Below are 15069 nucleotides of genomic sequence, written 5' to 3'. Positions count from 1 at the left end.
TTTGATGAGAACAGTAAGCCCCGAAAACATTCAAGTTTCATGTATTTCGGAAAACTCCAGGAACTTAAAACATGTCCTGCATCAGGGATCCTCAAATCCAGGACTCGACTTGTCCTGCAGCTTTTAGATGTGTCCCTGATCCAACACACCTGAATCAAATGGCTGAATTACCTCCTCAGTATGCAGTCAAGTTCTCCAGAGTCCTGCTAATGACTTCTATATTTGACTCAGGTGTGTTTAAGCAGAGACACATCTAAAACCTGCAGGACATCCGGCCCTCGAGGCCTGGAGTTGAGTCACTGTCCGACATGATATAAGTAGTACTCCAATCATTTATTTCTCCCAGACTTCATGATATGCAGATGTTCTGACATCACTCAATAAAGCAACCTTCACAAAAAGTAAACATTACACTCACTGTAAACTTTATTAGGTACACCTTTCTAGTAATGTGCTGGAGCCCCTTTTGCCTTCAGAATGACCTTAATTTTTCACACAGGCTGTGGCACTTAAATGATGCAAAGCGCGCCAGGAAGATATCCGCACACCATTATACTACCACCACTAACCTGAACCGCTTATACAAGGCAGGATGGAGCCATGCTTACATTGTTCATGCCAAACTGTGGCCCTGGCTTAATGACACTGGTAACACAGAGCTGATCAAAACATCACCCATTAACTATAATTTTGAACACTGCATCGATACAAACAGGAGAGGTGGTGGGATCGCTGTTATGCATAAAAACATTTTTAATTGTAAATCTTTTGTCATTTGACAATTATCTGAGTTTTGAATATTTACATTTACTAATTAATTCTATATCTCTTCCTGTATTATTGCTCCTCACTATATATCATCCTCCTAGACTGAGAGATGGCTTCCTGGAAGAAATTGGCAAACTTTTCTCCAAAATTACAACAAAATTTGGCCATGTTGTTATTTTAGGTGATTTCAAGATTGACACTGACAGCAGCAACAACTCCGACACCAAACAGTTCATCGGTTTATTGATTTTAAGGTCCCAGGCCTGATCTGACTTTTTTCCAGAGTCCTCGATGTCACAGTCACAAATGTTCTACATGTTGTTGTCTTTGATCATTATTGCATATTTTCAGAAATGTATTATTTATCTGCCAAAACAAATGCAATCCAATTTATCAATAAGCATCATGTCAATGCCAGCTGCCATTGCTGATACGTTCATTGGGGAACTGAAGTGCACATTACCAGTATTGTCATGTGATGAAATGATGGAGAGTTTCTCTGATGCAATTTCTCAAATTATTATACTGATTATAACAATGATCAGTTTCCATCCATTGACAAACTACTTAATCCCTCCAAAACCATACGAACAGAATTTCTTTCAACAAATAAGTGTGATGAATTTGCTTCCAAGAATTCCAAGTGTGCTGAGGGTGCTTTCAGTTATTGTGGTCCTTGTTCAAGCTGCCAATTACAACTCTTCATATATTCAAAAACAGACTCCAAACCTTTTTATTCACCCAGGCGTACACTTAATAGGTTCTGTTGATTTGCTTTTTATTTTTGTTTTGCTGCCTTAAGGCATTGCAAACCTACACAGGGTTTTTATCATCTATGTTAAGCACATTCAGTTGTGCTTGTGCAAATGTGCTATATAAATAAAGTCATTTCCATTGCCTACTATCTGAATTTGGCAGCAGAAATTGCCAGGCAACCAGGCAACATTTTTCCAATCTTCTGTTGTCCAGTGTAGGTGAGCCTTTGCACTGCTTTGAAGCTGTAATTGTAGCTTCGTTTTTCTGTTCTTAGCTGACAGGAGTGGCATTTGGCATGGTGTTCTGCTGCTGTAGCCCCAACTGTTTCAAAGTTCAACATGTTGTGTGTTCGGAGATGCTCTTCTGCATACCGTGGTTGTAATGAGTGGTTGTTTGAGTTACTGTTGCCTTCCTATCAAGCAGCTCAAAGCAGTCTGGCCATTCTCTTCTGACCGTTGGTATTAACAAAGCATTGTGTGGGAAAAATCAGTTTCTGAAATAATCAGACTCTGGCACCAATGTTCACCTTCACAATCACCTTCCCTCCTTTATCTGATGGTTGGTTTTAGCAGGTCTTCTTGACCATCTCTTCTGACATGTGATTGTCTGATTAGATATGTTCCTTAATGAGCATTTGATGAGGTGTACCTAACAAAGTGGCTGGTGAATGCAGGTCTATATGACTGAAAAGGTGCTGATCTGGGAACTTAAGCTCGTATGTCTCTTTTCATCAGTATCAGTAGCTCTAAGAGCTCGGAAGTGACACGAGTGCGAGAAGTGGATGACATGTCAAAAGGGAGGAATATTTCAACTCAGTCATCCTCCTGCAGCAGTAAAAGAGTTCCCTTTCATTTACATCCTGCTTCATGTCTGTGCACAGCACCCCGAGGAGGCTAGAGATACTCTTTCTTCTTCACCATCCCTCTCTCCTTACTTTCCTGCTCCTCCATCCCCCTCTCTCTGTGTCAGCATGTTTAGCCGAGCACTTCTAAACATTTTCTGCCGAGCAAACAACAAACCCGCCCCAAGTCTGTCTCACCTGACTCACCGCAACCGACGCACACAATCACACGCACTTACACACACACAAGCACACACCCAGTTTGCTTGTATACCTCTGGTGATTTTTTTTTTCTTCTTTTGATCCCTCCATCCTAATTTGCTTCCCATTCCTAAGCCGCTGGTTTAGGAGGCAGAGGAGTTTTCACCCTCCAGCTGCTCGATTTCATGGAACTTACTCAGTTTTCAAATAGTTGGAGGGTAGGTGTGCGTAATCCTGTGTATGTTTGCGTGTTGTGCTTCTTTTCGACGCCGTATTTTTGCTGAAAAGGCGGCGATGGTGATTGGAGGTTCCCACCCAATAGCTCCATCTGTGAGAGATGAGAGAACAAGGAAATTACACCTGCTGTCAGAGCATCACAATGGACTCTTATTACCTCCGAAAAACAGGCGTTTGATTACGGTCTTTAACCTGACAGAGACTGTATGATGCAGTGAGGAGGGGCAGCTAAATTAGGGACAGGAAAGCTTTGCTGTATTGAAAGATAGAAAAAAAAAACACTGTTGGTTTTGGTCTTTTTATATTGACAGTAAGACAAATATAAAATAACAAGAGCAGGTGATACCACTTGCCTCTGGAAGAATGCGCTTTATATGGATGTGTTCCTTGTTAAATGTGTCTTGTTTTGTTCAAATTAACTCTGGAAGTCGGGTTTTTCTCCCCTCATCAATGTTTCATCTCTTTCATTTTTCATTGCATGAGAAAAGGCTGAATCTTTCCACTACACTCTCCCTGTCGAAAAGTATTACCTGAAGGCTAAGCCCTGATGCACAACTGTTGGACAAAACGCTGACCAAAAAAAAAAACCTGTTATCAACTAAAAATCATCTGTCTGTATGTTTAAACCATATTTACATAATGTTTGGTTACCAACAAATTTGATGGCCAAATATGTAAAATTATACAAAATTGTCTACCTATACAAAACAATCAATAATCCAAGGCTGAAATGTCTCCTCCCCCTCGTCCTCCTCCCTACTTCATCTCCCCTGCGGTGTTAATTGCGCTGAGGAGGAACTGTTGTTTTAAATTTAGCAGCCTTAATAAGGTCTGTTAATCACATTGTTAACAAGGCAGAGGGAGGGAGACGCTGCTGAGGTAGAAGCTGCTCTGTGTTTGTGTGTGTATGTGTGTATTAAATCTCCATATCAATAAGCTGAAGTCATCTCCTGCTTATGTGTGAGTGTGTGACTTTTGTGGTATAATAGCCTCCTCATCAGTTGATGATCAGTTGATCAGCTGTTTTCTTCCTCATCCTGTTGATGTTTTCAGGGTTTGTTATATAGACACTTTCTCTTATAGCAAGAAATCACTATAAATCTTTTAGACTGACCTTAAATTACCTTAAAACATATCTTCTGGCTGTCCAATGATACTCAAAAGTAGTTCAATTAAGGCATTACATCCTTTGATAAAAGAGAATATGTCTGATGCGTAGCAGTATCATGCAAAATTGAAGAATTTCTGACCGTGTGCATTACAGCGTTTTCCAGTAAAGGCTAAATAGCGTGCACTAGGGATGGACAGTTGTCTGCCTTTTCATATCACCATATTTTCATTATGAAAGATTGCAGATAGACAATCCAGTCGCCGCTGGGCAGATGGCCCAGAAAACTTTCTCTGTGATCACTCATTTTAAATGTCAGCATAGGCAATATTACAGCATGGTATTTTGGTTCATTTTATTAGAAAAATATGCAAACGAGAACAACTACATTTAAAAATTCAGCTCCAGAGAAACAGAGAATATGACAAAGAACAGGGGGGGGGGGGGGACTATACTGTCCATCTCCTGCTTTCTCTTGATCTATGTCAGTTTAATTAGTCATGATGGGCAGATAAATGGGATAATAAGACGTGAAACACACGAGGCAGAAATACTAATTATGTTCTTTGTGAGATAAACTGTAATTATCACATGTAAGCATCAAAAAATGGAGCAGACCCCCCCCACCCCTTACCCCAACCCTAGTGACCCCACCTTACCCTTTTCAGCTGACTGCTAACTGTTAGCATTTGAAGCTGACAGGGCAATCTGTACTCCAGCTGCTGAATCACTCTCAGCACCAGCCGCACCAGCTGAGAGCATTCTGCTGCGATATCTCCACGGGCATTAATCTGTGTGGGAGAGGATGGCAGACACTGATCAGCTTAGCTTCAGCACACTGCACTGATGTCTAATGAGATGATTTCTCATTAGTCCTGATTCCATACACTCTGCTGCCTCGCCCTGCTGCGAGGCTGAGCCGCGCTGCACCAACATGTCCTCACACGGCTCTTCACCTGAAACCGGACGGCTTCTTCTCAGGCTGTTTGTCAGATTTTGAATTAACATCGTGTATGACACTTTTAAGAGACTCCTAATTAAGACGGAACAAGAAAATCAGTGTAGACGATCATTTTAAAACTGCTACGGAAAAAGCAAAATGTGTTCCAAGTCAATTTTATACTCATCAGTTAAAAATCAATGCAATATGGAGAGATTGTTTGGAAGTAAAGCTAAAATTAATAACAGAAACGGCACGTAAAATAAAGGTTTTTTTTGGATATTAAACTCTCATGAAAATCCACATATTTGAGCAGATGAGATGGAAGTAGGAAACAGAGGTGGATTCCCCCAGAGTTTTGAGCCCTGTAGTGAAACAGAGTTGGCTAATGGCTTGCAGAGACTTCAGCTGAGATGTTTTGCAGCCTGCTTGAGATGAAGACAGAGTGGAGGAAGACTGCATGATAGATGGTCTGGAAGGTAGGGGAGGAGTGGCACAGTGGGAAAATTATTTAAAGAACAGGGATGCATGCACATATATAAGTGAGCAATAAAAGTGAGAATAAAGTGATTTCCTCTTTGTGTGTGTGAGTGTGTTGCATACTAAGTGGCTGGTAAACACATTAGATTGTGGCTGTTTGAGCTGCTGTGGTCACTGGGTATGAGAGGGCTGAAAGGGTTTTGGTGTTTGAAGTGGCAGACAGCATTTCTCACTCAGGGGAAACATGTTACCTCTGGTGGAAATGATGACAACAGTGACGGTGGTTCAGAAGTGAATTTTATTTCTCTTACAGTGGAGCTGGGCTAGGTTCTCCCTCGCTTTCAGTCTTTGCTGTAAGCAAGGATAACATGTCCTGAACCAAAGGGGTTAAATGATTTTGCACTGGCTGTACTTCAAGTATTTATAGTGGCCATTTTGGAGAATCATTTATAGATGTGGCAGTCAGGCTGACAGATGCAGTGTTACGTTAAATTAAGAAAAGACAAATTTTTTTGTAAGTGGTCATCAGCAACCTTTTCTCTCCCACTCATCTGCCTGCAGGGTGTTAGCAGGCATAGACAGCCCTTGCTTTCTCCTTGGTTTGTCAGTCATTTCTCTGTAAGAAGATTAAAAAAAAATCATGCATACCCCCTCCAGTAAAAGCATATTTGATTTTCAGCGTTCATTAATACCAGAAAAACTACTAATTAGACAAGCCATATTGCATTTTTTTTTCCCAAGTACTGTCTAACAGTTCAAAAAGCCAGCTTTACTCATACAGGAAGAACAGTCTTAGATGCTTCCAAGTTAACTGCTGTTTACTTCTTTCACAACTGGTTACCTAGACCATCTGACATATTTTATTTACAGCTGAGTGGACGCAGGAATGCGAGCCGATTTAGAGCCAAAATAAATAGGCCCCCTTACAATTTATTGAACAAAATACAATTACGAATAGAACTGTGGTGGCAAAAAAACAAATTGAGTCAATTAACTGGAAACGCATGTGTATGTGCGGGTGTACACGTGTGCGTGTCTCTAACAATCCAGGTCATAGCTTACTGTAAAATGAGGTGGCATCACTCAACCATGGAAAACACAGTCCTTCCTTGGCAAGGTTGGGAGCGTGTGGTCAGGAAGGACAATGGCACACACAGTATTTCCATCACTTCAGAGGACGTTGTAGTGACTTTAGTTCATTTCCTTGTGACTAAATCGAACTATGACCTTAAACTAAACCTGAACTGATCTTAAACTTAAACAAGATGTTTGTAGGAAAGTTTAATGATTTAATTTCTGTGCCAAAAAAAGGAGATAGATCCCCACAATGTGACCATGCAAACAGATTTATGTCCCCACTGCCCTGGGGAGATAAATTCACCTACACACACTCTCTCACTCTAAGGTCAGCTTAGTCTACTGCCAGGAGAATAACACAAGTCTTAAAAGCTCTGCTGCTGCTGGTAGATGAACAGGTCAGGACAAAACACACACACTGATCCAGACACATATTTTATAAAAATTCACACAAAGGAAAAATATCAACAAAGCAGAAACCGAATCCTTTTTGGGAATTTTTGGAACGTTTTCACCACGAGTGCTTCGTTTCCATAGAAGGACTGAAACACAGCTCTGGCCGTTAAAATGTCGCTTTCTTTGAAATGTAGTTGTGTATTCTAGGGTGTCATTTTTCTGGTGAGTGTTATAGTTTAAAGATCTGGAAAGCCGTTGGAGCTGTTATAAAGATGTACGACCTCGTTGTCGACATGAGCAGCTGTGTGATAGCATGATGTCATCATGAACCAGTAAAGAGCCTTTTTTGGCTTCTGGCTTTGACGGATTATAACGCAATGTGGGAGTAACTGCCTCAGAAATGGAGATAAGTCTGTCTCTATAAACTTGAAGCCTTAAAGGAGTAAACAGAGGTTTGAGGAAATGAGTCCTTCAGTGTCTGTGTATGGGATATCTTTTATTCTGTCTGCACTGCGTGTAATCTGTCTGAGTGATGATTTCTATTCCTGTTCTAGTCAAAACCCACCAACTCCACTTGCTTTTGAAAAGATGCACTTGTACAAAGGAGTCAAAATACCAGACTACATATAACAATGCTAAATTTTACATAAACTGCAGTGCTAGTTAATATTAATAGTAGTTTAAAAAATACACATATTTTTTAGCATTTTAAAATTTTCAAACTAGATTTTTAAGACCCAAAGGCATGACATCAGATCTGAGCAAGCCTGCATTCTTCTTCTGCAATCTCCCATCTTGCAGTATTATTTTATATATCTTGCATTTGTATATTTTTCCCCATACTACAGGACTTGTATCAGAAACTGAACACTGATTTCTGAACATAAAAACTGCTGTTTGAGTACTAAAATCATCAGAGTTTGGTTCTCCTTAAACCTCAAACATAAATGTCTAACAACTTCCACAGTATTTTGTCCTCCATATACTGCTGTTTGTACAGACAGGTCTGACCAATCACGTGCTCATCTTGAGAGCATCAAATACTGCTGTTTATGAAAAAGCCACACAGAAACACCAAAGGTATCTTTTGGCATCAGTGTCGGGATGCACTGCGTTTATGGCAATCATGAAACACGTTGACACTTGTTACAGAGTTAAACCAACTGAGTAAAAGTATTTCTTGCAGACTGCAGGATTAATTTTGTGAAGGTGCAATCCTTTTCTGAACCCAAACTAAAAGTAGTTTTTAGTGCCTAAACTTAACCAGTGAGTAAAAAACTATAGTAAAAAGCAAGAGAAAATACAATCAAGTAAAAAAAAGAAAAAATTATACTTACCCCAGTCTCCTGGATGACAAACTTGTCACCCCTCCAAGCTCCAAATGCAGACTCACTGCCTATTATGCTGCAGGGCACTAATAAAGGACACCTTGTGCATATTTCTGAGATGCCAGCTCCGTCTAACAGAACAGTATTATTTGATGCTCTGGGGTGAGAATAAGTTGGAACTTTTCCACCCACAGATGCATTTTCTTTTTTAAATATTAGTAGAGTTACAATTGGCAATTTGCAATTTGAATGAGATTTTCTAAGTACCTGAGAAGAAAGTGGTTCACCTGGTCTCACTAGTATTTGTTTTTGGTGGTGCTCATTAAAAAAATAATAATAACATAAATATACTTACAAGCAATTAATAAATGATACACAATTCAACTTGGAAGCTGTGATTTTCAACCAATCTTCCTCTCTAATAATCAAAGCAAACTGCATACTTTGCATTAGCAGGAGCACTGTTTAACTCATAAATATATCTGGAATAACTGAGAAGCAGTCATTTTTCAAACCCACCACATAATCCTCAAAGGATGTCCCCGAGGCCCCTGTGGTCTCCCACGTTGCGCCTTTGCACTGAAAAAAAAAAAAAAGCCCTGCACCCTTGACGTTGATCATTACAGAAGATGAAAACAAGTAAAAATAAGAAACCAAAAGATATTTACCCTGGGAAAGATGGCTGTGTAGAAAAGCAAGTTACTAGTGATTTTGGTGCCATCAAATATTTTTTAAGGGCTTTTCTCATGTGAGAAGTATGTTTGCTCCGTGTTGAGAAAAAGAGAGAATTTCAAATCTGAATTTCAGTCTCTCCCTGACTACAAAGGTAAGTTCTGTATAATCCACCATGTCTGTGAAGTCTCAATGGCCACCTCACACTTGCTGTCCCTCAGCGTGCATGACATCAGTATATTTCACAGTGTCATTTCCTGTCAAGTTTTTCTTCTGCTTTTCAAATCACTCTGCCCCTTTCTCAGTGGGAAAGAGACACATACAAAGTGATGAGGAGAAACCGTGACATTAGAAAGCTCAGGCACACACAGTCATAATGTGTGAGTAGGCTGGATGGTTCAAGATTTTGCATTTTTGGATACAGAAACACGCGTCTTTTGTTCTTCTCTCTCTGTCACCAGACAATCAAGGCAACATCTCCCCTCGGTGATCCCCGGGTGACCTACAACCTGGAGGAGGGTCAGGTACCGGAGACCAACATGCCAGTGCGGTTCTACATCAAACCAAACCGGGCCGACGGCTCAGCATCCATCCTGGTAGCCGAGAACCTCGACTATGAGACAACACGCTTCTTCACGCTCAGAGTGCGCGTGCAGAATGTTGCTGCTGTGCCGCTCGCCTCCTTTACCACAGTCTATGTTAATGTGACAGGTGAGTTTGTATGGGTGCCTTTTTTTTTACTGATCAGTAAGTCTGGAAGTAAATGAAGTAGAGCAGAGTTAAAAGTATGCTGGTTGAACCTTTTCAACTGCTTTTGCTAAACTTGTAGTCACAACCGTGGATTCAGGCCGTCGGGATATATAAGTAACCGACCTATGAAACCTGTCCTGCCAACTTGCAGCTATTTCATAACATAGTACAAAGCCCCTGTTGTCTATATACACTTGTTTAATTTCAGCTCAGTGTGAGCGTGTTTGATACTTCCTCTAATTCATTGTGCCCAAGCGCTGTCTCCCTTCACTGTAAACCCAGATTTTGATTCCACTTAAAAATATTGAGTTCATATTACTTAAAATTGCCTAGAATGTGAACATTACTTGTTAATGCTGAGTAGACTGTACTTTTTGATGGTCTGTCTTATTGTAATCATATGTTTGAGTTCAAACAACTTAATATCATCAAGTTTTGCACCTGCTAAAAATCTAGTTTATACCAGTTAAACAGAGTGGATTAATGCGCAGCTGCATGGTGGCATGATGGTTAGCACTGCTACCTCACAGGTAGAATGCCATCTAGAAGGTCTGGGTTCAATTCTGGCTTGGCCCGGGCCTCTCGCTGTTTGGAATAGTAGACATTTGGTGTTTTTGTTCACAACGCTCTCTCGTATAGTTTTTTATTGTTCCATGGACAAATGTTATTTGTAAATGTTAATGTACCAGCATTCAGCAGGGCTGAGTTTTATCATGTTTATTTACCAAATTTAAACAGACACAGTTCAACACTGTAAAAAATATTTGTGTTACTGGGCAGCATGGTGTCGTGGTGGTTAGCACTGCTGGTTCACAGCTAGAATAGCTATCTGATAGTCTGGGTTCAATTCCACCTTAGCCCGGGACTCTCGCTGTGTGGAGTTTGTATGTTCTCCCTGTGTCTGTGTGGATTTCCTCCCACAATCTGAAGACATGCAGTTACTGGGGTTAGGTTAATTAGTCTCTCTAAATTGCCCACAGGTGTGAATGGTTGTCTGTGTCAGCCCTGCAACAGGCTGGTGACCTGTATGGGGTGTATCCTGCATCTTACTGCCTTGTCAGCTGGGATAGGCTCCAGCCCCCACCACCCCCACACAACCATGAAAAGGATAGAGGAATTGATTGATCAAAAGACATTTTATTTTTTCATAAACTATAAAAGATAAGTTTGGTCAATTAGAACATGCAATTTAGTTCAACTGGAAATGGAGTAGTGCTTACTTAACAGGCTGATTTAAATAAACTGTTTCATTACTTTAAAAATTCAAGGCAATGAGTTACCTTGGTTTTTTAAAGTAGATTCAACTTATCCGGGTTTACAGTGTTCTTGTAGCCTTAAGTGCATGTGACTTATGAGTCACACAGACGAGATATTGACTTTTTTGCATATTCTTAGGTCTGTTCATAATAAATTCTAAATATGTTATTTTGATGAACAGCTTTAGTGGTTTAAAATTGCCATTAGAAGGACTTTAAAATAAGTAGTAGTTAGTCACATGAAAGTCAACATTCAGCTCTGACTACTGAAGGTAAAGAAGCCATTGATGAGCAGCAGAAACTTGGGTATAATGAGTGACAAGCCTGGGAAAAGAGAGAGTAATGAAACGCGGTTCATATCCCTGGTCGTCTCTGGCAGCAAAAGAAGAAAACACTAGCGGCTGGTGGTGTCAGCTCCATGCCTTCTCCCTTTAACAGTGACTCACTTCCCAAACAGCATCTGTAGGCGGGTGGAGAGAAGGAAAGAGGAGAAAACACTTCCTGACTTTGATTGGCTTTGAACAAACCCACATCGGACGCTGTAATTGGCTTAGCGGAGCTTGAAAGTGAGCTGACAAGCTGCTTTGTGGACTCTTCAGGGTGTTTGGAGGATAATTCCTCACTAATAACTCAGTTTTCATTAGTGAGGGTAGACAAAGTCCATCTTCACTTCCTGATGGACTTCAGACTACACAATCTTTTATTTTCATCTTGTCTGCTTCTGCTTTATTCCACTGTAATTCATCTTTACTTTTTAATCTCCTTTACTGGTGTTCTAAAAATCCAATCTTATTTCTGTCTCTTTGCCTTCTGTCTTCCTTTTCTTTCTTTCTGTCTTTGTTTATTTCGTGCTCACTTTTCCATTCCTTCTAGCCTTTTCTTTCTCTGTCAGTTTTTAATCCACTTTAATCAGCTTTCATGGACATGACAGACTGTATGTGTTCTTCTGCCAGAACCTTCAACAACAAAAATTGTTTTTTTACTGCTCTACTGTTTCTTTTTCTTTTTTTCCTCCTCAGACGTGAATGACAACGTTCCTTTCTTTCTGTCGTCCACCTATGAGGCCACAGTTCCCGAAGGAGCGCAGATGGGCACGTCTGTGGCTCAGGTGTCAGCCACTGACCTGGACTCTGGTCTGCATGGGATGGTGAGAGACATCTGCACTGATCATTAATGATATTCTTCTTCCTATTCTTTTTTCTGCTTCAGCTACTCACTCTGTGTTCTTCAGATTCAGTATGTGATCCTGAGGGATGAAAGTGGGGACTCGCAGTTCTTCAGCATCGACTCTCACAGCGGGATCATCTTCACTCGAGCCTCTTTTGACCGTGAGCAGAAAGCTTCATATCTGATAGAGGTGCAGTCGCAGGATGGCTCAGAGTCAGCCCGACAAGGCCAGCAGGGCCAGCCTAACACAGGTAACACACACACACACACACAGACATCAAAACTTTCCTGGGCTTTAAAGACATCCAACCCAATCATTATGAAAGAGATAATTTTGTAGACCTTTTTAAACTAAAATCCAGAGAATCTTGTGTTTAGATAAGTTGAAACGACGTTCCTGAGGAAAGTCTCTGTTCCACTTTCACTCAGACACAGCCTACGTCAGAATCTTTGTCACAGACGTGAATGACAACGCCCCAGCGTTTGCCCAGCCAGTGTACGAGGTGAGCGTGGAGGAAGACAAAGAGGTTGGCTTCGTCCTCATCACCGTCACAGCCAACGACGAGGATGAAGGTGAGTCAGAATCTGGCAGCTTTTCTGTCTGCCTGGGGTGCAGCTGTTGTAGTTGCCATCAGTGGAGGCAGAGCGAAGTCAGTTTCTTTGTGAACTTCAGTCAAACTGATCAAAGTCTCAGGCTGAGTGTGCAGTTAGTCACAAAGACGAGTGCTGAACAAGAAATTAGGCTCATGAACTGAATGATCTGCTGCCTCCACGCTCTCTGTCTCTCACTTCTGTTTTTTTTGGCTGTTATGTTGCTTTAGTTTTACGCTTCAGTTCATTTTTTTATTCATTCTCGCCTCTCCCATTCACCTCTGTTTCCTTTTCAAACCTTTTCTTCATACTCTTTCTTCTCTATTCTTGACTTTTTCTCTGTTTGCTTGATTTACATCCCCTTCTTCTCCCATTTCTGCTTTTCCTGTCTCAATCCACCCTTTCATTTTCTGCATTCTTACTTTTAAAATTTTTCTTAGACTCTCCTGTCTTGATTGTTTTAAGACAAAATTTGCTGTATAAGGTTACAGGTTTTGGTTGCAGTGCTTTTTTTTTTTATTTGTTTTGCATACTTTTTTGGATTGCAATATTCTGTCAAAAAGAAGAAGAATGATGATGCAGTCTGTCCCTGCAGTAGGTGGTCGTCATGTCTTATTGTAAAATTTTACATTAGAGCAGGCAAACACATCTCCAGTCATGGCAAATTAAAAAAAAAAAATCTTTTTTGGTCTGTGTTGAAAAGTGAAGGGTGTAAATTCAAAACCAGGTGTCATCCAAGTTACAACTTGTTTCAAACTCCCAGTAGTGAAATTATTCAGTTTGTTGTTATGAGACCTGGTATGAAAAATGAAAACTTGTTCAGTATTGTAACACAGGATTTATATGGTGGCTGAGATTATCCATTTTGTGTAATGTACTACCCCATTCAGATGTGAAAATCGCTCAGTCAGCTCTTGTTGCTGGTGTGAAAGTGGGACACACGATTTGGTTCACATACACAAAATGAATGAAAATCAGCTGCTTTGATGAACTGAGAGTAACAGGTGGTGTTACAGACAGCTGACTGGGCTTTAGATGTGAGACAGTAAGTGATCTGTGGGAGTGCTGTTACTGTTTCCTGTTTCTGGTCAAGTTCACAGACTGTATATTAAAGATGGTGCATTTATTTAGTCTAAAAAATATAAGCAACAAAAGTTACTTAAACCTGTATTTTTTCTAATTGCCAAGAATGGGTGACTCCTCTGGTTGCGGGAGGCTTGATTGTTTAGACAAATATTAGAAATACTGGAAGTCAACAAGGCACTGTACATTTTCATATAATATTATATTCCATTCTGTATTATAACATTCCATTCAGTGCTCAATTGAACTGTGAAATGTACAAATACAAACGATTTTGGGATTTGTAATGTTTATGCAAAGTTTCATCAAGATTGGTCCACTCATCCAGGAGGAGACAGGGAACATACAAACATTCAATTCAATTCAGTTTTATTTATATAGCACCAAATCACAACAAACAGTCACCTCAGGGTGCTTTGTATTGTAAGGTAAAGACCCTACAACATACATACATACATACATACATGCAACTCCTATATATGTGTGTGTTGAAGGACATATCCTTATCATATTGACATGTTCTCAACTAAGGTTCCTCGCAATGGTACTAGAGGCCACATTAATGCCATCCAGAGTATCTGTTTAGACACAGAGTTTTTGAGATGTTTGGGCCCAAATTTAGTTCCAGAAAAACACATTCCACATGCTGGTGCAGTGGTTAGTACTGCTGCCTCATAGCAAGAAGATACTGGGTTCATATCCACTCTCTGGTTAGGGCCTTTCTGTGCAGAGTTCTCCCCGTGTCTGAGTGGGTTCTTATTGGATACTCCAGCTTCCTCCCACAGTTAGTGGGGTTAAGTTAATTGATGATTTTAAATTGCCCATAGAGTGTGAGTGTGGCCTGTGTCAGCCTGTCAACAGACTAGTGACCTGTCCAGGGTGTACCCTGCCCTCTTGCACTATGGCAGCTGGGATAGGCTCCAGCCACCCCTGTGACCCTGAATTCGATAAGCAGAAGATGGATGTCATAAATTAAAATCTATGAGATAAACATGTTTCAAATCATTGCCTTTCTTTTAATCTGAATTGTGTTGTGCATGGAAAGTTTTGCTTAACAATAGTCAGGCCCATATGTTCAACTTCGTAGTATAATACCATGAAACTGATAATATTAGCTAAGGAAACGCTGCTTACCTATCTCACATACATGGGTGGTAGTTGGTGAAATCACAGGTGTGGGAACTGGGGCGTAATGCCCCCCCCCCCCCCCCAAGTAATTGGAGACAGGGTTTGTCCAGCATTTGTCTCACCCAAAAATTACACTGCAGAGAAGAAAAATACTTGATTTTGAAATCTTTAACTCGCGTGCTTTTATTGTGAAGGTGCAAAATAGCGTCATGTCACTGCGCTCTGAGTGTTTGGGAGGTGGGAGACAACGACAGGAGTTAGAAACTCTTTTGAATGAGGTAAAAAACGGT

At 40.6% G+C, this 15069-nt stretch overlaps 1 protein-coding gene across 1 annotated transcript in view; it reads left to right on the top strand.

Annotated features, from left to right (window-relative positions):
- LOC115794867 (neural-cadherin) overlaps window positions 1-15069 on the top strand; it is a 153735-nt gene that overhangs the window by 91624 nt on the left and 47042 nt on the right. The window contains exons 13-16 of the mRNA XM_030750544.1: window positions 9266-9515; window positions 11830-11957; window positions 12042-12228; window positions 12407-12550. Of these exons, the coding sequence (XP_030606404.1) occupies window positions 9266-9515; window positions 11830-11957; window positions 12042-12228; window positions 12407-12550 (709 nt within the window). The remainder of the gene's footprint in view (window positions 1-9265; window positions 9516-11829; window positions 11958-12041; window positions 12229-12406; window positions 12551-15069) is intronic.

This window comes from Archocentrus centrarchus, chromosome 16 (assembly GCF_007364275.1).
Source record: "Archocentrus centrarchus isolate MPI-CPG fArcCen1 chromosome 16, fArcCen1, whole genome shotgun sequence".
Classification (NCBI taxonomy): Eukaryota; Metazoa; Chordata; class Actinopteri; order Cichliformes; family Cichlidae; genus Archocentrus; species Archocentrus centrarchus.
Note: the sequence above shows the minus strand (reverse complement) of the source record. Positions and strands in the feature narration are given on the sequence as shown.